The sequence below is a fragment of the Sapajus apella genome, unplaced genomic scaffold, assembly GCF_009761245.1.
Source record: "Sapajus apella isolate SASKATOON/1434 unplaced genomic scaffold, GSC_monkey_1.0 scaffold16, whole genome shotgun sequence".
Taxonomy (NCBI): domain Eukaryota; kingdom Metazoa; phylum Chordata; class Mammalia; order Primates; family Cebidae; genus Sapajus; species Sapajus apella.
In genome coordinates, this window is record NW_022436956.1 from 31,349,784 (window position 1) to 31,374,385 (window position 24,602).

Below are 24,602 nucleotides of genomic sequence, written 5' to 3' on the forward strand. Positions count from 1 at the left end.
CTCACGTTACCCAGGCTGGAGTGCAATGGCGCGATCTTGGCTCACCGCAACCTCCGCCTCCCGGGTTCAGGCAATTCTCCTGCCTCAGCCTCCTGAGGAGCTGGGATTACAGGCACGCACCACCATGCCCAGCTAATTTTTTGTATTTTTAGTAGAGACGGGGTTTCACCATGTTGACCAGGATGGTCTCGATCTCTTGACCTCGTGATCCACCCGCCTCGGCCTCCCAAAGTGCTGGGATTACAGGCGTGAGCCACCGCGCCCGGCCTCCTAAGTCATTTTCAATGAGAAAGTTCAGGTTCCAAATGCTCTGAAATGGTATCTAGAAAAAATATATATAATATTTCCATATTACATTGCAAAGTCTGGCATTGTAATTTGGCATAATATCCATCTTAAATAAGATTCCTTGCACAACTATTTTCTGGTAAAAATCTACTCAACATAAAAAGCCCAAAATGTGAAAATTAACCTAATGTATAGCATCCGATTTTGGGCCATCACTTCTAGTATGCTGAGGAAATGCTGAGCATCCAGGCCTAACTAAAAAGTTCTCTTGGCAATGCAAACTGAATTAAGGTTCCAACTCCAGATTTGATGGTGAATTTGCCATCTTACTGACTCAAGTATTACAGTGGAGGGTAATGTTCAAGAAGAAATAATTTTGTGTTAAAAGGTGTTTTTAAATAATCAACTCATACTCCATTTTGAGAAATACATATCAATGTAAAGTATTTCATAAGTAATTTTTTTAAATTGCCAGTTGGAACCAATGGAAAAAACAACAATGTCTGTTTAGCACTATACGCTTTCCATGTATTAACCAAGTTTACACTTACCATGACCTCCAAGTTATTATTAGTATCCCCATTTTACAAATGAGGAAGTGGAGGTACAGTGCGGTTAAGGGTCTTGCCCAAGGTCAAATAATAGGTGCTGGAACCAGGAAGTAAACTTAGGTAGTCTTAGGTGATTTGTTTCTCTGTAATATTTCCTGCAGGTGATACTATCCTTTAAGAGATAGCTTACTGATGATTTCTGAATCCATTTATTAGTTCAGCAGGTGCACAGAGATGGTATTATGGTAATGTCAGCTATTAAAAACTCACAGAATCCTCATTTACTCAGTAATTCATTTTGCATGATTTATAAACAGCCTAGAAAAAATTGTTTATTACTGTCATAGAAAGGATGTGTTTCATGTACTATAACACCCTATTATTTACCTAAGCATTTACATCTCTTAGCCAAATCGAGAGAAAAAATTAAAACCTCTAAAGCTACTGTGTTTGCATTAACATCTTAATGCATTTGACTAGTACTCATAAATGTTCCTACGTTCCTGTACCAATGAATAGTATGTTTTGCATAAGCAGAAAATACTTTTAAAAGATCTTCTTAACAAGCCATAATTATTTATCTTGAATATCCTTTACAATGATAACACTTCATAAAGTATCTATTTTCAATTAAATAGTATTACATAGCATATTTATTCCCTATCAAGTAATTTTTATTAAATTATTGGCCTGATAATTTCTTTCCTTAGCTAAATATAATCAAATTATACTTAACTGTATCTTTATTATAAATATTTAATCCTGTTCAGTTATTTTAAAAGTCATTTAATAAATATTTTCAATTATACTATTTCATTAATGCTGTAAAATTAATTTTGAATTCAAATGACTGCTGAAGAATTGTTGCCAGTAATGAATGCAAATATATATGTTTAAACTAATTAAAACTAGAGTATGGCTGATAATCAGATTTTTACTTGTTTAAATAATATAGCTGTCAAGAAGGGAAAGCTCTTTAGTAAAAATGTTACTAATCCAGGGAAAAAATAACTTGTTAATCTATCAAGCTTAAAAGTAGACTAATGCAAAGGTGTTATTTAATGAGATAAAGTTTAAATAACAAAGATTATTTTAGCATGTATAATATCTTTGAACAGCAAACCTCACAGTGCAGAAACAATAAGCACATTTTTTTCTCTTAACCACATTGATACTCATTTATAAGCATGAACATACAGAAGTAAGTATTATCTTTACTAAGCAGAAATATGCACACACCAATTGGGTTTTGAACAAAGTCATAGACATGCTAGTTGGCAAATATTTTTCATAAATGCTTCTTCTTTACTTCACTCTAAGTTATGGGCTATGCCACTTTTAAAGGATTAGGTTTGAGATTAAACATAAAACCTCTAGTCCCTTCTGTGATTATGGGACTGTATACCCATAATTCTTCAAATATCATATAATAGATGTAATATGGAAATAAGCAAATAAATAGCTAATAGAATTGAGCAGCTAAATGGGCTAGGCAATTTCTCAAATATTACACACATACAAACACTTAGAATCACAGGCAGTAAAATTTCTAAATTAGAATGAATGATAAAGATTATCTAGTTTACCTCTGTTATTATAACATAAATAAAATGATTTTCTGAGGTGATACAATATTGCAACATTTTATTTTTAAAATGTTGATTATGTAGTAGAATTTATGAATTCAAATTACATTCATTTACTCAGAAGCATTTACTGAATGCAAACAGCTTATTTAGTTAGAGGAGATGAGACATACAAAAACAACTGAAAAATGACAGTAAGTGGAAAACTGTGTAAGAAATAAATAGTATATCATGGGAGTTCCACTCCTTTATGGACCAAAATATACAGAATTTTGAAGGTAAAGGGATATTTTTTTCTAGAATATTATTAGGTAACTTATCAGTCAACTGTAATACAAGCAGGTATCATTTTTACATAGGTTAGAGTTCAGAAAACACTTTTGTATCTCTTTCTAAAAAAAAAATGTTTTCTATCTCTTTTACATATTAATTAACACTAATATTTTTAGGGATATAGAAGCTATCCTATTGGAATAGGTTAAAACCTAATCCTATTGGCTATAAGGAATGAAATCAGTTAAATATAGAATTAAATCTATATAATTACTGTGGCAAAATTAAACGCACATGAAAAACAACTTTATGAAAATCCCAAAGGGCCAAAAGCATAAAATTAAAAAAAAATTAAATGATTCAAATGTATCAGTTATACTCCATGGGGGAAAAATTCCTTTGAAGTGTTTGCATACATTTATGAAATGTGTATCCACAAACCAGGAAGAAATTCAGTCTCTGATCATAATCAAGTAAAACCATTAGAATTTAATATATTATAAGGTCACTGAGGAATAAAAACATTCAGTCAAAGATGCTGGTGAAAAATTGTTAACTGCTTGCAAAAAAATTCAACCTTCAATTCACATTCTAACCTAAAATTGTGCTACTTATCATTCAGAGTAAAATTTATTCCATAAATTAATGAAGGAAAAAAAAGAATCAATTTAAGATGAGGAAAAAAAAAGGGGTGAGATTATACATCTGATTACAGAATGGCTGACTTTCATTAAAAACATAAAAAAAGAAGAAATATAGGTTATATTATGTAAGATTTTACATAAACTAAATTTAAAAAACACATTTACCACAAATATGAAAATGAGTTAATAACATTAACAAAATGGTAAATTATTTACATAGTTACAGAAACAAGATATCAACTTCAATAGTTATGTAAAACTGAGATAGGTTTTTAGCCCAAGGGTATAGCAGGAGAAATGATAATGATTAAATGTTGCTAAGTCTTGCAACACGAACAAAATTTTGGTAGGAGTATACAGTGGTACACCATGATAAAACAATGTGATAAAATGTGTCAAAGCTTTAAAAACATAAAGCCCTTTTACTCAGTAATTCTTTTCTTGGAATGCAAATTAAGGAACAATCAAGAGATTAATATACATGGCTGCTCATTTAAAATTATAATGAATTTGAAGCATAATAAACAGAATAGAAATTAGCTGATTAAATTATGGCATATCCCTACCCAAAAAAAAAAAATACACAGCCAATAAAAACTGATATTTGAAAAATATTTTATATCATTGGAAACTGTTTAGGACCTAATATATTTATCAGAATGTAAAAATATATACACAGTATAAACCTAATTATATATAAACATTATTTAAATACATAGAAAATATATGGGAATAAATATCAAAATATTCCAGTGGCCTTGTTTAGCCTATAACCCATTAACGACTGTCTTCATTCACATACAATCGCAATTCTATAATTTAAAATGCCATGCATTTATAAACTGATGCCATTTTACTTTGTTTTAATGCACTGTGTTCCTTGGAAAAAGTGTTTAATGCAAATAAGTAATTTAATCAATCATTCTTCTCAATGTGTCATGTCTACATTTTAATGTATTGTGTTTAAAATTTTATTCAATTAAGTTCATTTCCAGCTTTATTTTTGATATCTTCTTTGACCTATAGGTTATTTACAAGTGTGTATTTTATTTCTAAATATTTTAGGATTTTCCATAAATCTTTGTTGTTGATTCTAACTTAATTCCATTGTGGTGAGAAAGCATACTTTGTGTTGTTTGAATTCTATTAGATTTATTTAGACTAGCTTTATGGCATAGAATGGTATCTACCACTGTAAACATCCTGTGCGCACTTGAAAAGAATGTGCAGTCTGCTGTTGTTAAGGTCCTATAAATATTAATTTAGCTAATACTGTTATTCAAGTCTTTTATATCTTTACTGATCTGCTATGTATCCTGTCAGTTATTGAGAGGCATATGTTGAAATCTTCACCTTTAATTCTGGATTCATCTATTTCCCTTTGCAGTTTTCAGTTTTTGCTTCATGTATTTTGAAACTCTGTTATTAGGTGTGTAAATTTGGTTTTGTTATGTCCTTTTGATGACTTGATCTCTTTATCATTATAAAATAATCTTTGTTATCTCTAGTTATAAACTTTGCTGGGACACCTATTTTGCTCAGTATTTAATATAGCGACACCAGCTTTCTCTTGGCTAGTGTTAGCATGGTACATCTTTTTCAGTAATTTTACTTTTAACTTATTTGTGTATTTATATTTAAAGTGCAGTGCCATGATACTGTGTAGCCATCATAACTGGGCCTTGTTTTATCCAAACTGACAAGTTTTGCCTTTTAATTAGTGACTTGAAAATATCTATCAATTTGTGAAAATGCTACCTATTTGTTATTTAGAGGGAAAATTAGCTTATAAATCACAATATTTTTTAGGGAAACATTTCAGTGTTTTAAGCTGAGCAAATTAGAATTCAATGGGTAAAATTATGGCTCTAATATGCTTTCGATGAAACTTAATTGTATTTAAATGAAGGAATAAAGAACACCAGAGAATTGTTTTCTTATCCAAATTATGCCTTGTTTATATTCTTAGTAAGATCATTATTTTTAAACAATATTCTAGTTATATAAGAACAATGACAATAATTTCTAAACACAATAATTACCACATGTATAGAGAACATCTGATAAATATAATGTTCAGTGTGTGACTTGGTATGAGTAACACTCTTCGCTTTTTGATTACGTGGTTGAGTGTTAAGGCAATTCTTAACCTCATTCTTTAAACAATGGATCAATTTGAAAACTAGACGGCATTGCTGACCTTCCAGGAATAAATACAATTAATACATATGTTAAAAATAATTTGAGAAAGATGTTTTGAAGATCCAAAGGCAAGTACAAATATAAATCCTAACTGTTGCCCTTTCTTCCTCTGTACAATCTAGTCTTCATAAAGTTGCCCAGAGTTACCCCATCTCACAGAAGTCAGTGTCCTTTTGATAGCAGACAAGGCCTGCGTTGCCTGCTCCTGCCCGAATTCTAAATCCTTTGCTCCTTACTACCTAACTCTGACTTCTCTAGATGCCTTTTTCTGTTTTGTTTCCTTCAGGTACATTTGCCTTTCTTTCTCAAAAAAAACTTTTTGCCTGGTGCTTGCTGTTAACTCTGCCTGAAACTCTCTTCTCTCATTTACCTGCATGGGCTATTCCCTTATCTCCTTTAGGTCTCTGTTCAAATGCCATCATATTAGAAATGTCTTTCCTAATCTACCAGTTTTAACACAACAAATTTTTATATATTTCACCTTTATATCTACAACTCTATATGCGACTAGTGGGAATTAAGAAACAAGGGCAAAAAAATCTTTGATCAAGTTAAATCAATAGGTACATTTTTGTGCCTCGAGTTTGGCTAACATTTTCCTAAAGTAATTAATTGTATTGCTTTTCCGAGAGTTTTTCAAAGTAAAACTTCTAAGAAACTTATATTTTCATGTCCCCATGTTAATGTTTTTTAATAAGTAATCTCAACCAAACAACTTTGTAAGAAACAAGTAAGTGTTGGCTTTGAGAAGGGGTTTAAAATGATAAACTTATAAAGAAATGCTGATGTTTCTGGCATTTCTCATCTCTAGATTTGAAGATATGGCTGAAAGCTGACTGTAAGAAATCTCTCTCTGCCCAACCCTCTCCTCCTGTGGACTGAGTTCCCTTGCAGGCTGGGTAACACTTCTTAACCATTTACATTTCCCCTCCAAAGGCACAGAAATAGTTTGACTTGGGACTTTGTTTTTATGGTATTTCAACCTTTACTTATTCTAAATTTCCCTGAAGATTCTATTTTGTAGAATATAAATGTCAGAATTAGCAGATCTGGAGCCACAGAGAAATGAAATAATATTTTCCTGTGGAAGAGATATCTTTTAAGAGACAGTTTTAAGTTAAATAGGAAATCTCTCCACACACTAATTTATAAACAGAACATGATATTGTTAAATAGAATTGTGGAAGAACATACACACATATGATCACCTACATTCATTCCAGTAAAAAGCATGCTAGATAATGTAGTAAGCCCCTCCCCAACCTCCCCAGGTTTGCTTACTATTATCCTTAATATCCTAATTTTTCTACAGAAAGTTATTTTCTTTCCCCTTTAATTCTTGGCATAGTAAGCAGAGAACCTTCATCCAATAAGGTGGAAAGAATTTCTGAAGAATTTTCAAATTCTAATTCAATATTTATTAGAGAGTTGCAAATAATATAAAAAAAATTCCTAGTATTTTGGGTCCCACCTTGTTGGTTATTGTTTGGATGTCAACAATATCTGGAAAAAAATTGGACAAAATGAAAAAAAAAAAAACCCAAAAGTCAAATCTTGAATTAACAAAACAGAGAAGGAACAAACCAAAAAACTTTACCCGAATTAATGAGATACCCACAAGAAACAAAACAGCAGTAAAGCCAAGTGCTTATAAATTTAAAACATGTTACACATTTCCATTTCATTAAAAAACTTAGTTGTAATAAACCTTTCAAAAAGAACAAAGTTTCCATGCTGTCTAGTGACGGATGCAGATTGTGGGAAAAGTAACTTCTGTGAATTCGATGAATGTGGTAATGGCATGATGGATACTTGGAAGGCTTGCTTCTTCCAAGTCTATAAATTGAAGTCAATGACTTGAACTTTAAAAATCTTAATCACTTTTTGACTGGGTTATGTTAGTGGTACTCCACATAGTATAGGTTACTGAAAAGTCTCAAGCTGTACAAAGGATTTGAGGAAAATTTTAGGTTCCATCGCTCTATTGCCACTGAATTGATTTTGCTACCTTGTTTAACTTTATTAATAGCTATAGCCTTGTCTAGAAAAAGAATATACCTACCTTACTGTTAAAAAAGGAAATCTTACTCTTCCCCTATCCTTAATATAGCCACCTATTAGAGTACTAGAGGTTCTATCCATATATTTGGTATTTTTTCAATTAAAAAACTTATAAATCTGGGTTTCTAGGCTCAATATTTGATATAAAGAAATATTATTTTTCAGTAGAACTTTTTGATATACTTTTATCACCTAATGGAAAAAATTGGGGGAAATAAAATTTTATTCTTTATGTTTGTTATTTATCATTTCTCTGTCTTTTCTAAATACAGGAACGAGTTGAGTTACATGGGCTAAAAACCCTGACAGTGTTCATGCAGAACCTGAACCACTATGAGAAACAAGATTATTAATAATTACTTTTTGGCATAGTATTTAATTTTTAGTGTGGCAAAGCAGGAATTTATACTGTCTGCCTACTTATAGGTCTCCTCTTAATTGTTAACAATAATTTATAACTTATTTTGTGACTAGTTCAAGTTCCTATTTAAGGCCAATCTTGCCACATGTGCATTGGGACCTATTTTCTCTTACCTTTTAAAGAACTTTACTCCTACAATTATTTCCTTTTTCTTGTGCCATCAATTTTTAAATTTATAATGAACATATATATGGTTTTAAAAAATCCCCTATATTAAAAAATAAAACCAAAAAAATACCTTTGGCTCTTCTCCCCATCAGTATCACTCTATTCATCTGTGTTACTTCATAACACAACTCCTGAAAAACCTGTCTATACTTGCTGTCTCAACTTCACTCTTTTTCTTCTTTAGACTCATATGACCAGGCTTTCATTCTTTAGAACTTCACAAAACAACTCCTCAAGATCACCAATGTCCTTCATGTTGCCAAACATGACTCTTCTCTAACCTCGCTTACAGCATTTAACATAGTTAATCATTCTGAACTTTTAAAAACACTTTCTTTTCTGGGCTTCTTGATTACTACAGCCTTCCAGGCTTTCTTCTATATATCTAACTACTTCTTCTTGGTTTCAATGGTTGACAACTTTTCCTTTTCTAAACATCTCAATATTGAAGTGCACCAGTGCCAAATACTTGGCCATTCCTATGCTTTTAAACACTATCTTGATATGGTGATGACTGCTAATTTTCTATTTTCTATTCCAACACCTCTCTCATCAATTACTTCTCTGACATTTCCATCAAGATATCTAAATGGCATCTAAATTTATCATGTTCACATTAGAACTTTTAATTTGCAAGATCACTCCCCTCCTCTTTAAACAACAATAACGAGTCAAAACTTTGAAATCACATTTGATAACTCTCTCCCATTCCCCACAGCCAAATTCACAAGTTAAATATCAAAATACTACCACCACTTTAAGAAGCCTCTACCTCCACAGCTACCATCCTAGTCCATCATAACCTCACTTGGATTACTGCAATAACCTCTTTTTTCTTCCCAAGCAAGTCAGATGTTTATTATTCACATTAATATTCAAATCTCTACATAAGTAAAAAGAGATTTAAAAGAATATGTAAAGATAACCTAGAATATAACTTACACTTTAATATGGGCATAGAAGGGAACCCCAAATGTCAATAGATACAGCAAACACAGGTCTATAAAAAGATAGTTTCATATACTCAATGCTGAAACATCTGCAGAATGAAAAATATAAAGTCTTTCAATATTTACGTGACTGTCCATAATCTTAATGACAATTTCAACTAGTTCATTTTTATGAAATCATCAAATTCCACAAAGATATTTGAAGGCAGAAAGTGAATTTTACTGGCATTATTTATTTGAATGTATAAAATGTATTTATTCATTTGGTGTTTTAGAAGAGATGCAGCTATTTGTGTGCTTTTTGAAAGCAATATCTCTTTACTGGTCAGCCTGCTCCTATTCTTCCTCCCTATAGCTTATTCACATACCAGCAGAATAACCTTTTAATCTTCCTGCTCTCAGCCTTCTACTGACCTTCCATGTACTCAGACTAAATTTAAATTTCTTATCAAGCCTACATGCACTCATACCTCATGGTCCTTGGCCACCCATTCAACCTCATTTCCAGTAAAACTTTCCTTATATAATGCCCTAGCCACTCATTTGTTCCTTGAACAAGTAAAGCACATTCCTGTCTCAGAGATTCTGTACTTACTGATCCCTCTGACTGGATTTGCTTTTCCTTCAGATACATTTCAAGGTTTGCTCTCTTACTTCATTCAAGTCTCTGTTTAAATATCACCTCCAAAGAAAGGCTGACCTTGACCATTAATACTAAAGTGTTACCTTCCCCAAACCACTTATCTCTAGACCTCTTAATCTACATCATTTTGCTTTACAGCATCCTTATATTTATTAGAAATAAGATTTAGTTCAGTTTCAATATTTGGCAAGATCTGTTATTTGCCTTTTACCTTCTGGTGGGCTCAACAAACAGACGCTTACTTTAACACTGTTCTGACATCCCACAAAAAATAATACTAATATTTGTATAAGGACAGATGTTACCACCCTATCTAATAAGTGTAACAATGTTAGTAATGTCAGCAAAGTATGACATTTAGATTTATTTAAAAATATTATTCACTCTATGTTACTTGAAGTGAAAACCCCTTACGTGCTCTATAAGTTGAAATTATCTTAGTCTGAACTATTGATATGTATTTAGTACAGCAAGAAAAGAATTTAGAGAATAATTTATATAAAAATTGTTAATTTTATGTTGATTTCAGAACTTGTGATTCAAGAAATCAATTGATAATACAAATATTAAGAGACAATAATAGCAAGATAAATATGAAAAAGCTGGAAATAATTTAGTCAAGAAATATTAATAAAAATTTAATACAAAAAAGATATGCATCAGACAATACTGAAATCCAGATCTTTGTGAAATTATTAAATATACTGACATTTTCAAAATTAAATAACATGTAACAAAACTTTATTATAAGTTATTTAGTTCTACTTAACCATGAGTCTTTTAAGAGGAGTTACTTGGAAATATTTCCTATTTGTGAGGACCAAATAATAATGGAATATCAACTTTGCTATCTCAAAATTTTTCCAGGAGAAAAAACAGTCAAATATCGTTTAAAAAATTACCCAATATAAATAATCTTCAATCCAGATATAAGGAAGAAAAAACTAGGTATACATATTTACTTTCTCACTTATCAAATTTCAGAACTGTAGACATTAAAAATAATACATATTTAGAAACAATTTCTTGTTGAGGTTATGAATCTATAGAGGTTAAGAAAAACTTGTCAAAAATCACTAACAATAACTTTCAGGAGATTAAATAAAAGGAGTTCTGAGGCTTGCAAAGCTATGAATCTTCAAGATTCTTTCTAGAATATACATTGCTAAAAAACATTTTCTTAAATTATTTTTATTGTATACAAAAGTTGGTATTATTGGTAGTATTAAGCCAAATAATAGTCTACTTCAATATTGTGTACAACAAATAGATAAATAATATACAGCCCAAAGTCCTTTTAAAGTGTGATAACATATAAATTAACAATAAAACCAATCACTACTTTCTTTGCTCGTAAAGAGATTTCCAGTTGCAAATAGCTAACAACAAAGTAAATCTGATAGATAATATATTATAGAATGGAAATTCAGCAAGTGAAGTGTTATGCAACTATTGACAATGAAACAAATGTGGTAAAGGCTATGATTGATTTAGGAATCACAAGCACATAATGTTTTGTTCACAATCTTCCATTGTATCTTCAGAAATAATAAAACATTTTAATAGGCGAGATTTATTGACACCAGCAGAAAAACTGTCAACCCTTTCTATTATTCTTCTTTACCAAAAATAAAAGTATATGGTATACAAGACATTTTGCAACTCTCTTTTGTATATTAATAATGTATGTTCAAATAAGATTAAGAGAAGCCTTTAAATGGCAAAAAAAGAAAAGGCTCATAAATCAAGGGAAGCCTTGAAACAATATTTTTGCAAATAACGGTACCAGCGTAGGAGATTTTACTAGCAATAATTGGTTACTTGCAGGGAAAATTGTTCGCTACAACTTGCTGATTCTTCAAGAAACCAAATTTGTCATAAGACTTCAAGTATTCTCTGCATGTTTTCTGCTGTAAAGATCCTTTTATTATGCTACTCCAGGAAGCTGCTAAAATTGGTATGCATGTGATGAAAGCTGCAATGCAGGTAGACATTCAGGAAAGATTTTGTTATCTTGAAAGCCAATTATGTTGCTATGTTGTCAAATTTCTAGAACCAAGATTTATCTTCTACAAGCAGTACAAATAGCATATTTTGTAAGATTGCTTCTATAAAACTGCATATGATTATAGACCATAGAGTACTGTTTAGTATTCCAAATGTGCAAGATAGTTGGCCATACAAAGGATTTATCAGCTGTTACTGCTGAGAAATTACTATCCCTGTGCAAAATTTGACTTTTAAAATTTTGTAATATTACTGCTATAGTAAAAGCTTTGTTTTTCTAAACACAAGTTCAGATATATACCTAAGTTCATTCCATGATGGTGATAACCCAACTTAAAGCTTGGCTGTATATTAATCTTAAATCTCAAGATTTTGGCCAAAGTATTTTGATATAATTCTAATATTAACATATTTATTTGTTTGCTATCCTTCACTGTTGACAGGAATTTCATGTTTTCTCACTACAGTGTATTTCTAGCACTTAAGAACAGTGGCTGGCATATAATAGAAGCTCAATAAATATTCATTGAATGAAGAAACTAATAAATACATATTTGTTCATCTATATGAATAAAAAACATCCATAGATTTCTCTCCTGGGCATAATATACAAAAATGAGGATGCTGGAGATTTTAAAGCTACATATAAACTTTTTCAACTTTGTTTATAAGTCTTCAATGAATAATTTTACTGAGTACTTTGTGTAAAGCACTGTTTAAGGACTAGAAAGGTTACTAAGATGAGTTAAGAAAATAATATACTCTTCCAGGAATGCAGAGTATGGTAGCAGAACCTTCCAAAATACAGTAAGATACCTCAAAAAATGAGTAAAACAATAACAATGTAATTATAATAAATTGCTTTTTATATTTGAAATCTTAAGAGAAAATAAAACACTTAAATGTTAGATTGTGGAAGTAAAGTATAAAGTTAAACCATAACATTTATGGGTAGATTTAGATAGAAGCCAAAATTTCAAAATATGTAATGAGATACTACAGAATAAAGCTCAGGAAGCTAAATGATGATGATTGAAAAAAAGAGATTTATGTGAATTTGCTTGAGAATAAATAACCTTATAATTAGAGTTATTTATTTATTCAACAAATATTTACAGAAAAGCCTTTTTATATAAGTTACTGTCTACATGCTTGGATAGGGCAGTAAAGAGACAAAAATCTCTGCTTTTATGAAGCCTCCTTTTTAGTGGAAGAATACATAGAAAAGTTTAAAAAATAAATAGGTTATAATATACAGAGTATTAGATGAAGATATAAGCCATAGAGAAAAATAAAGAGGGAAAAAAAGAGTAAGAAGTATTGGGGGTGGGGCAGGGGTTACAATTTGAAACAGAATGGTCAGGGAAGCCCTGACTGAAAACATGACATTTGAGCAAAGACCTGAAGGAGATAAGGAAGCTTCCTTATGCATATCCAGGGGAGAGCACTGCAAGGAGAGGAAGCAGCAAGGGTAAAGGCCATCAGAGGGAGCGTGCCAGGTTTGCTTATTGAAAAGCAAGACCAGTATGGCTAGAACAGAGTAAATGAGGTAGAAAACTAGGAAAGGAAATCAGAGAGGTAATGGGGCTCGACCTTAAAGAAACTTGTAGACTGTTGCAAGGATTTTGATACTCTAGAATAGATGACTAGTCATGGGGATATTTCCAAGAGAGGGGTGATGTAATTTGAGCTGCACTTTAACATCAGACCATTTGAGATTGCTTGGCTTAGAACCAGTAACAGTGGGGACAAGGGTAGAAGCAGGACTAGTTAGATAGTAGCTGCATTCATGATGACTTCAATCAAGGTAGTAGCAGTATAGATGGTAAAAGGTATCTCTGAATGTATTTTAAATGCAGAGAAAATTTGAGTTTCTGATTTACTGGATAAGTGTGAGAGCAGAGGAGCCAACAATGATTCCAAAAATTTTGGACTTAACTAACCCCTGGGGAGCAGGGGATAGCACTAAGTGGTTCTAGATTGTAGTACTTCTGCTATTTGCCCAAATACTTCCTTTAATGATTTGTTGTTTTTTCTTATTTAGTTGTCTATTCTCCTGATAAGATTTAAGAATAGTCTATATGTCATGCTAAATGGTATTTACTAATAACAACAATAATTAATGCTATTTATTGCTTAGGTCTCCCCAAACTTCAAGGTGCCTAATAGTTGATATAAACAAGATTCTGTTATAAGAAGGAAGAATGGCAGGATTCCGTAGTAGAGCAATGTGCCAGCCACTAGCTTGAGTTTGGCAAAAAAAACTGAATGAAGTTCAAGAAGGAGTCACTGTGGATCTTAAAACTAAAGACATGAAACTAACGCAGAAATTTAAAATGAACTTTAAGTATTAATGGCAAACAATGCTAATTTAACACATGGCACTCCAAGTTTGCTTAGCAATGGAAGCATAATTGGGGGAGATACTCAGGGGTCCATTAAACACGTCTAGAATATTGGGTCTATTTAGCATACCCCAGTCTAACTAGGTCATGGTGATAATGATCTTTCTATATATCCTGGCTTGAATATAGAAATCAACACATGAGTTGGGTTGGAATAAAAATTGCAGGTGTACAGTCAAGGGATCCAACTATGAGTCATTGAGAAAAGTAGGACAAAGGAAACAAAACAAAGGCTGACAATGTAAGATTTACAAACAGGGTAGAGAATATGCTAGAATTCAGAATGATCATCACAGAAGAATAAGAATATCCTGCTCTAAGGGCTAGGCTACAAGCCAAGGAGAAAACAAAGAGTGGAAATCAGGAACCCAAGAAACTCTTCGAAGATGTTATTTCTGAAGAAAAGGCAGAAAAATTTGAAGCCAGGGAAATAATTCTAAGTTCACTAAAGAGAATAATCTGTCTAGTCCATTCATTTGTTAATTCCTTTGTTCATTCATTCATTCAGTACACAGTATATAGGTATTGGAAATATACTGGATTTTTTTTTTTGAATTTAAAGATCTTTGCTCTGAGGGATCTTGTAGAAACCAGAGAGTGAACGCCAAGCTGCCTTCAAGACTGTCTTTGGCTGAGGTTCCTTGGATCCCTAGGGGATCTCTAGCTATCTCTAAATTAAGAGTATTCAGAAGAGAGTCTTAAACCTTTTGCCACAAAGTAGACTAAAACTGTTTGCATACTGCAGCTAAAACAATGCTTTTAAAACATAATTTGACATTCCTCCTTAAAATCCTGCAATGGTTACCTTTTGTCCTTAGGATAAAGTATAATTCCTTAACACATTATCATGATTTGGCCCCCCCAGGCTGAACATAGGCTCCTTGCAATCTATGCTCTGCTTTTAGTTACCTGAAACCACAATGCTTACTTTTTATTAAATTTTTACTTTATTTTACAAAATTTCAATAACTTTGGTATGAACACTTACTCAATATTAGGCTCTGGTCTGCCTTCTGTCTGATGCATTCTTTCCTCCCATTCTCATTTGGTTTATTCCTACCAAGTTCTCAGCTTAGGCATCACTTCTCTGACCCCTTCTAGGGAAGTACTATTTGCTTCCATAGTACTGTACTTCATCATTCTTCTCTTACTGTTGTTTATTCAGTTCTGTCTTTCTGATAAGTTGTAAGGATAGTTCCTGGAGAATAAGATGTGTCTATTTTGTTTACCGCTCTACATTCAGCAACTTCACAAGTGTTTGCTGCCAGGAAAGTGTTAATCACATTTCCTGAATTATTTTTTTAAGAGGAGAGGTCTCATTGTTGCTGAGGCTAGACTTAAACTCTTGGACTCCAGTGATTCTCCTCCCTCAGCCTCCTGAGTAGCTAGAGCTACAGGGACATGTCACTGTGCCCAGCTTACTTTTATATAATTTTTATTACTAAAATGATAGAGGAGAGTGGACAGAATGAATATAAGATCTGTGAGGCAGTTATTGTATCTATTTACTAACCTTTATATCTCTAGTACTTCACACAGGGCCTAGAATAAGGTAGCTGCTTACTATATTTTTGACTGAATGAATAAATGAATGAATGCTACCCAAGTCAGTCTTAACCTTCTTTGCACAAAACCCCTATAATAAACTGGCACTAGAGACTGTATGACACCCTCAATAGTTTTTTCTCTTTTTCCATAAACTATGCCTCAAAATGTAAGACCCTAAAATCTTAAGCTATAACTGGATCTGGACTTAACCTGCTATATACCTGTTTGGATTGAGTCTGATCATTACACTTTCTTAAGAAACCGAAAGGTGCCATTTTCACAGATCCTTACAAACAGTACTTCTAATTTTCCCTGCCCACCCCGTTTCCCATCCCTTTGTTTTCCAACTAGGTAGTAACATTCTTCTCCAAGTATCACAAGCTGCTCTGGATATGTACTTGTGAAATAAAGAAGGCACAGATGAAAACTAGAGATCTATCAAGACCTGGAATAGATGAAAAGTAAATCCCAAATATTAAAGGTTACCTCAGGGAGACGGATAGCTATATAGTTATAATTGAAAACAAATATTAAGCTAGGAAAATAAAACAATATAAAAAGTATCTCCAAGTGGTTGTGGAAGAAAGAAATCATGCATATTCCCTGGTTGGAAGGATGAAAGGTAAGCTATGGTCAGTCCTGAGAGTTATCTTGAGGGTTAGTGAGAGTATTTTATCACACAATTAAGGCGAAATGCCTTATAAAGTTTTTAAGAAAATTACGCAGTGGAAAAGTGTTCAGTTTTGATGACCAGTTATTCATCAATATATGAATAATCATGCAAGAAAATTGTAATAATTCATGTAAAATTCTTTTAAAGAATATTAATTTTAGTATCACCAATATATTTATCATTATAAACACATAGCATAATTATGAAGTGACCTTACATAGTGTAATATAGGCTACCACTCATGGCAAATTTAAAAAGTCCCTGTCCTTTTAAAAACAATATAAAGAAAACAGTACCGAAAGGTACATGAAGTGGTAAATTATCACAACCATGCAATTATACAACAAGCTTCGGAGCATTCCTATACTTTTCTAATATCACTGATAGACTTTATCCCTTCCTTCCTTCCTTCTAGCATTTATTAATAGATTATGTCCAGGCATATATACACAGCAGATAGAAAGATGAGTAAATCAGAGTCCCTGCCAGATCCTTCTCTACCTGCTAATTTTAACCTTATTTCCAGATCTAGTACTTTTTTTTTTCCTTCCAATAATCCTACAACCCAGAGAACTGGTTATAATAAAAGCCAAACAATTGCTCAAATGGATCCTGGTGCCTTCAAAGGAGTCCCATTTGTAGGCTGGCAAATAGAGTAAGAAGAGATGAAAAGATGAAAAGACGGAACCAGGGGAAGACCCCTGGAGGAGATCTCTAAAGAGAGAACAGACAGAGTCAGTAGGGAGGTCTAGGGATGAACCTTCAATTCCATGAGGTCAACTTTTATATTAGAACAAAGATGATGAAGATGGCTTCAGACAAATTTGTAGATGAGAGAAAAGGGCAGGAATTTTCAAGTGATCATATCTCACAGCTTGAATTTTATTTAGGAAGTAAAACATAAGGTGTTCTGCTAAGGAAAAGGGGAGTTGGTGACAGAATGGAGTCTTCGAGAAAGAGTGACAGCTTGAAACATTACTGTGGAATACAGGAGCAGTGCTCAGGGCCCATCCAATACAGGACACTGTATCTGAAGTGTCAGTAGCAGAGCTCACCAGCCTGCATACAGACAGATACTAATCCAAGTTAAATGGTTTTGGAAAGGATGAAGCATAAACAAAAGTGAGTTAGGATACTGAAGATGCCAGAAAGAGAATATAGTTATATGCCATCAATTGCAGGCTGAATTGGCCAGATTCAGGAAAGAAAGTGACAGACTGGGAGAACACTGAGCAGGAAGAGACTGGAAAGTCCAGAGAATACAAAATTGAGAATGAAATGTGGCTGCTGTCAAAGAATAACATGTATGCTTAGGGGTTCAAAGGTGGAGCAGAGATGAGTGATGACAAGGTTAAAGATGTGAACAGGCTTTGTGAATTTTTTTTTTAAAGCATGAATGAAGACTGCTGTATTGAGAAGGACACAGATCAAGTTATTCATGTGATAGTAGCAGTTAATATGTATTTTTAAAAAGGCTCTTTGTGAAGCTGGTGCAACTAGCTGAGGAAGACAGTGGAAAACCCACAAAGCTACCTTGTCTGTATCAGCTAACCTGTATCATTTACTATTCCTTTAAAAGTACACTCTTTCTCTGTCTATATTATTGTTTATTCTGTTTTCCTGCCGTACCCAACTGGTTTATTCTGAAAAACCTTGATCAATTTGAAAAAAGCTTTTTTAAAGGAGATCCCCAGAGGGAGCTCACTAAAGCAAACCAGTCACAGTGATGATTCAGTTTCACTTACCATCTATGTGATCCAGCTCTATTAAAATTGTAAATTTTTCTTTAAATTCTCAGAAATGATGAAAAGCCATAGTTAAGCAGAAAGCACCTACTTTTTTTGTGAAAAAAGAAATTGTGCAATACAAAAACAATGAATGGCAGAATAATGAATATGTAGCATTTTGTGTGCAAAATCATAATGTAATTCTAACTAGTCATTAGTACAGTGGCTGTCTATATAATAGTTACACAGTCATACAATCCACTTAGTAAATAATTTAGTCTTACCTGTATTGCAAGGGCACGGGCAACAAGACCTCTAAGGTATTGTAAGGGATCTTCTGGGCCTTCCCACTTGCTCTGCCATGCAAGAGGACACTGCAATTTAAAAAGGGTCAACATTAAGTTTATATATATGATACTACATATAAAAGACTACTAACACTAGTGTGATGGAGAAAAGTTTTGGCATAATTCACATATACATATGAAATTCATTTCATTAAGATATGTCTGTTTTTCTTTGATCTCATTAAATTGAATAGCAGAGACAGCATGAATTAATGTTTTTCTAAAAGGAAGTTTTTTTTAAGTACAAATTCCTGAAAGAATAAAATGATGGAACTTAAACTGACGTATAAAAAATAGTCAACAATGTTTTCTTGTAACAAGCAATATTTACTGCATTATGAAACTCAAATTAAATTTGACAAAACCATTTTAAAGGCAGTAAAAATTAAAAAACAACCAGCTTTGGTCCCTACAGAGTTTTTTAAAACTATAAATAGAGCAGTATAATCGAAACTTTATTCCCCAAACGACATTGAGACATATGAAACAAACAGAAAAAAAGGAGTACATTAAATTAAAAATAAATAAAACCCGTCTAAGAATAGCTGCCTACAAAAGTTATCTTTCTAATATCTGACCTTCCAATAAAGGCATTCTCCATTAATGCAGACTCTTTACTGCACAACTATTCTTGTAAGTTCATGTTCATTATAACTTTTTAGTGAAGGTTTTCTGGATTTTCTAAATATTTTACAAATATCACGCAAACTTCTCAACATATTATTTTTCTGAAGTGTGGTAATAAGGAGAGAGAATTTTATACCCCCAAACACTGTCTTATTACATAGTTAAGAAACTACCATGGGCTAGAATATATCAACAATGTATGGAAAATGGGAATTGTAAGATGACCAAATTTAGAGTAGGAAAGGACATTAGAAAACATAGAATCCCTTTACTTTAGAGGAATAAAGTAAGCCTTCTAAGGAATGTGATAGATAAGTGCCAGAACTGTGCTTTGATCTAAAACAGGTGTAGTGATTTTGAAACATGACTGCAAATGCTTTGACACTTCTCTTGAGACTTGAGGTCTGTGTTCCTCTCTTCTAATACAGTGGAAGTGATACTATGCCAGTTTCCAAAGCTAGGCTATAAAAAATTGGTTGCTTCTATTTCCTACCTTTTGAGACTTTTAATCTCAGAAGCCAGTCACCATGCTGTGAAGCCCAAACTGTCTTTGGAGAAGCCCATGTGGAGATGAACAGAGACCCCCAGCTCTCAGCCAGCACCAACTTGCCAACCATGTAAGTGAGCAATGTGAAGGAGACAAGCTTTCTCTCCCAAGCCATAGTAAATTTCAGACTTTTAAGCTAAAACTGAATGTTTTTTTAAAAATAGGATTTTAAACTAGCAAGTTTTAGTGACATTTGTTCTGCAGCAAGACAACTGGTAACTATTTTGATACACCAAAGGTGGGGTGCTGCCTTAACAAAATCCTGAATCATATGGCATTGGATTTGAGACTAGGTGGTGGGCTTAAGCTGGAAGGATCTTTAGGAGAATGTAAGTGAAAACTTAAGGACTTCTAGGAGAATACTACTGGAAGCCTAAGGAGCTTTGAGGATTCCAAAAAAGGAAGGAAAAATCTCAGACAACCCTCTTTGTTAAACAATAGGGCTTCAATAAATCTTAATGGTATTGTCCCACAGTGGACACAAAATAAGCCTAAGATAGAAAGATTTACCTTGAAAAGATTTGAGGTTTTGTTTTTTGTCTAATGGAGTGTTCAGTGAGATTCATAGCGAAATCCCAGTTTTAGAAAAACTGTTCTGGTGTAAACTATCAGTTTAGGGTTAAAGGGTAGGAGAGGGTGCAATTAAAAGAGAACTTGGCTCCAGAGCTTCTATGGGCAGGAAGCAGACTGAGAAAACTACTCAGCTGCAAACATGAGCTACATTTTATTGAAATGTATGGATAATTCAGAGGTTAGAATCAAGAGCTCAGAGGGTAAAGCCAAGAGCAATTAATAACCATTCCTAGGAAACAATACAAAATTCTAATAAAGGAACTGGAAACACGAATTTGCTTGGATTTCAGAATTGTTAAGGACATGTTAGCCTCCCATTCTTCTTCCACCCTTTTTGAATAGGAATGTTTTTGCAGTTACCCTATGCCTGTCATGCCATTTTATATTGGTTTTAAAGGGAACAGGTAACTTGTCTCCACAGTTCACTGGTCTTTAGATGGGAATCAAATTTAAGCAGCTATTTTTGAGGAATCAAACTCAAAAGGCCTTATCCATACCTTCACCTGATTTAAATGGCAATCTTATCCCTTTAGCCTCAGCCTGATCCTGTAATGAAATGAAACATGTGGAGGAGTTTGGGAGGAGACAGCTGTATTTTGCATGTGGGGAAATGTAAGTAATTTGTGCCTAAAGGGCAGACTATGGCAGTGTTTAAACATGACTCCTGAATTATTTGACACTCCTGTCACTCAGAGTTGACCAACAGCCAGCCCATGAGAAACCTAGGAAGATGAGTCTTGTGAGAAACCCTGAACCAGAATACTCAGCTAAACCACACCTGGATTCCTGACCCACAAAAACTGAGATATAATCAATTTCTATTGTTTTATGCTACAAAGTCTTAAGGGAATTTATTATTCATCTATAGATAGTTGAGAGTCACCAATATTATTGCCAAGTGTAATACATTAATTCAATAAATGTTTATTATTCATCCATTCAGCAATTATTTACTGTCTACAATTTGCAGGTATTATTAATATAAGGTCCTTGCTATTATGGAGCTTACATTTTATAGGGGGATAGATAATATTTACTATATTAAAAATTTCATAGTGAAATATGCAGAGAATTAAAAACATAATATGTTTTAATTTCACATTTTAATTTCATATCATTTCATATAATAGAAATGATATGATAATGATACATGAGAAAAATAAAATAAATAAAATATAGTCTTTAAAGAAAATTAAAAACCAATACAGGAGATATGAAGCTGAAGTTTCTTGTGGTGCTTTATGAATAAATTGTGTATCATGTTATTAAGAGTTTAGAGAAAAAAAACAATTCAATCAAGGAAGTCTTTAAAAAAGAGGTAGCTATTAAGCTATGCCTTGAAAATTGTGTTAGATTTGCACAACGGTAAAACGAATTGCAGGAATTTTTTTAAGCTAACATTTATTGGGTGCTTATTATGTGTTAGTAACTATGGAGAGTGCTTGATATACACCACCTCATATATTCCTCAAAATAATCCTCAGAAGTGTACTATTAGATAAGTGCAAAAGTAATTGCAATTTTTACATTGTTAGAACTTGCTTTTTGATATTGAAATACATTCCTAAATAAATATGATTATGTTAAACATCATTTTAGTGAGCTTTTCTTGCTTTATGTTTTTTTGCTAATGAGTTATTGCTTGCTGTTTATTTTAGATCATGGAAATGATGTTTGGTAAAAAGCAAATTCAAGCGATTTTCCAATTTGAGTTCAAAATGGGTGATAAATCAGTGGAGACAACTGGCAACATCAACAACACATTTGGCCCAGGAACTACTAAGGAACATACAGTGCAGTGGTGGTTCAAGAAGTTTTACAAAGGAGATCCTTGAAGATGAGGACATAGTGGCTATTGGAAGTTGGCAACAACCAACTGAGAGCAATTATCTAAGCTGATCCTCTTACAACTACAGAAGTAGCAGATGAACTCAAAGTCAACCATTCTATAGTCATTTAGCATTTGAATCAAATTGGAGAGGTGAAAAAGCTTGATAAGAGGAAGCCTTATGAGCTAACCAAAAGATCATTGTTTTGAAGTGTTGTCTTCTCTTATTCTACGTAACAACAAACCGTTTCCCAATTGGATTTTAATGTATAATGAAAAGCTCAGTGGCTGGATGGAGAAGAAGCTCCAAAGTACCTCCCAAAGCCAAACTTCCACCCAAAAAAGGTCATGCTCACTATTGTGGTGCTCTGCAGCTGATCTGATCCACTATAGCATTCTGAACCCTGGCTTAACTATTACATCTGAGAAGTATGCTCAGCAAATCACTGAGATGCACCGAAAACTGCAATGCCTGCAGCCAGCATTGGTCAACAGAAAGGGCCCAATTCTTCTCCACGACAGTACCCAACTGCAAGTTGCACAACCAATACTTCAAAAGTTGAATGAATCGGGCTACGAAGTTTGCCTCATTTGCTGTATTCACCTGACCTCTCGCCAGCTGACTACCATTTCTTCAAGCATCTCAACAACATTTTGCAGGGAAAACACTTCCACAACCAGCAGGATGCAGAAAATGCTTTCCAAGAGTTTGTCGAATCCCAGAGAACAGATTTTTATGTGACAGGAATAAACAAATGTATTTCTTATTGGCAAAATGTATAGATTGTAATGTAATGGTTCCTATTTTGATTAATAAAGATGTGTTTGGGACTAGTTATTAATATAACTTAAAATTTGTGGTCCAAAACTGCAATTACTTTTGCACCAACTTAATAATTTTCATTTTACAGAGGAGGAAAGTAGGCAGAAAGAGAATAGCATGCTCAAAAATCACAGAGCTGGTAAAGGCAGATCCAGGATGTAAACCCCCAGGTAACTTGGCTCTAGAGTACATATCAGCACCAATATTGTCTTCAATACAGTAATAATTCTATAATGATTTATACATATTAAACCATTTGATACTCAATATAGGATAATTATGTATTGGGATGGTATGTATGTAATGATGGGTAAACTAAGGCTTAGACTAAGTTCAATCTTCGACTTTTGTAGTTTTTTTTTTAAGAACTAAATGATAGAGAAGTTGAACCCTAAATGTAACCTCTTTTCACCAACCCATGCATTTCATGAAAAATGTCACAAAAGCAGAATCTGATGTAACTAGGGTGTTCATTTGTTAATTCACTTTCTCTCAAGTATCAATTAATTAAGTGATTCTGCAGCAAGCTTGAGTAAATAGCTATTTGCCAATCATTTGTTAACTGCTGGGGATACTAAATCAAAACACAATCCTTGTCTACAAAAGCTTGTGATAGGGAAATAGACAATAAAGGAGACCGCTATGGATAAAAAATTGAGTTCCCTAATAGCAATAAGCATTGTGATTGTGAACACGAAGATCGGGTATATCAAGTTCAAACTGCATAGAATGCCAAGAGTCAAGAAAACTTTTCTGGTGGAGATCACGTGAGTCTCAAAGGGTAAATGAATAGTCTTTACCTGAATTTCTATAATGGTCAGGCAAAGAAAGACAGCAGGGAAAGGAAGAAGCATTAATAAAGAAAACCTGAGAGAACTGGACTGATGAATTGATGAGACCATAAAATGTGTGGTCACTTACACTAAGGAATTTAAATTTTATCTGGAAAGCATTGCTAAAACTAAATTAACCTTTAAGCGAGGAAGTAACACAACAAATTTGGATTTTATAAAGATTACCCTAGCAGAAATGGGAAGAACAACATTAGTAAGATGAACTGCAGTCAGGAAGGTGAGTTAAGAATGTATGGTAATATTCTAAACGTGAGACAAGACTCATGTGAAAATAAGAATAAGAAAGATAACGACAGCAAACACCTTTATAGCACTTACTTACAGGCACTGTTACACGTCTTTTATTTATGTTAACACTTTTATATCTTATGGCAACCCTCTGAAGTGAGTACAATTATTATTACCATTTCAATTGTATATCATCTGGAAACTATATCATCTGGAAACTGATATAGAAAAAGTTTAGGTGACTTGTACAAAAAAACATTCTAGTACAATCTTGGATGTTTTAATTTCCACTCTATGATCTTAATATGTTTATTGTATGAACCTTAAAAAATGGCCACTTGTAGGAATTTTCCTCCCTTCTCTATTTAACGATGGAATTACTTGTACTATTGACAAATACCACTATCCCACTGGTAAAAATAATAGATTGTTTCTCAAATAGCAGTGCAATATCAGTAATCCATTATCTACAGACTGTTGAAGTTAAACCAACATTGGATTTTAAGTTTTGAAAATGTCAGAAGAACTTTCATTTGATTCTAGCTTATCACAGTGCCTGAAACTGGGAGACAGCACTATAATTGTAATTTGTTTCAAACACTAGCAATTGCACTAGGTTTTCATGATG

At 33.0% G+C, this 24,602-nt stretch overlaps 1 protein-coding gene across 6 annotated transcripts in view; it reads right to left on the reverse strand.

The window, feature by feature from the left end:
• Window positions 1-24,602, reverse strand: part of DYNC2H1 (dynein cytoplasmic 2 heavy chain 1) — a 396,897-nt gene that overhangs the window by 47,885 nt on the left and 324,410 nt on the right. For all 6 annotated transcript variants that reach the window (XM_032285741.1, XM_032285742.1, XM_032285743.1 and 3 more), the window contains one exon: window positions 18,432-18,521. In XM_032285741.1, coding sequence (XP_032141632.1) covers window positions 18,432-18,521 — 90 coding nt within the window. The remainder of the gene's footprint in view (window positions 1-18,431; window positions 18,522-24,602) is intronic.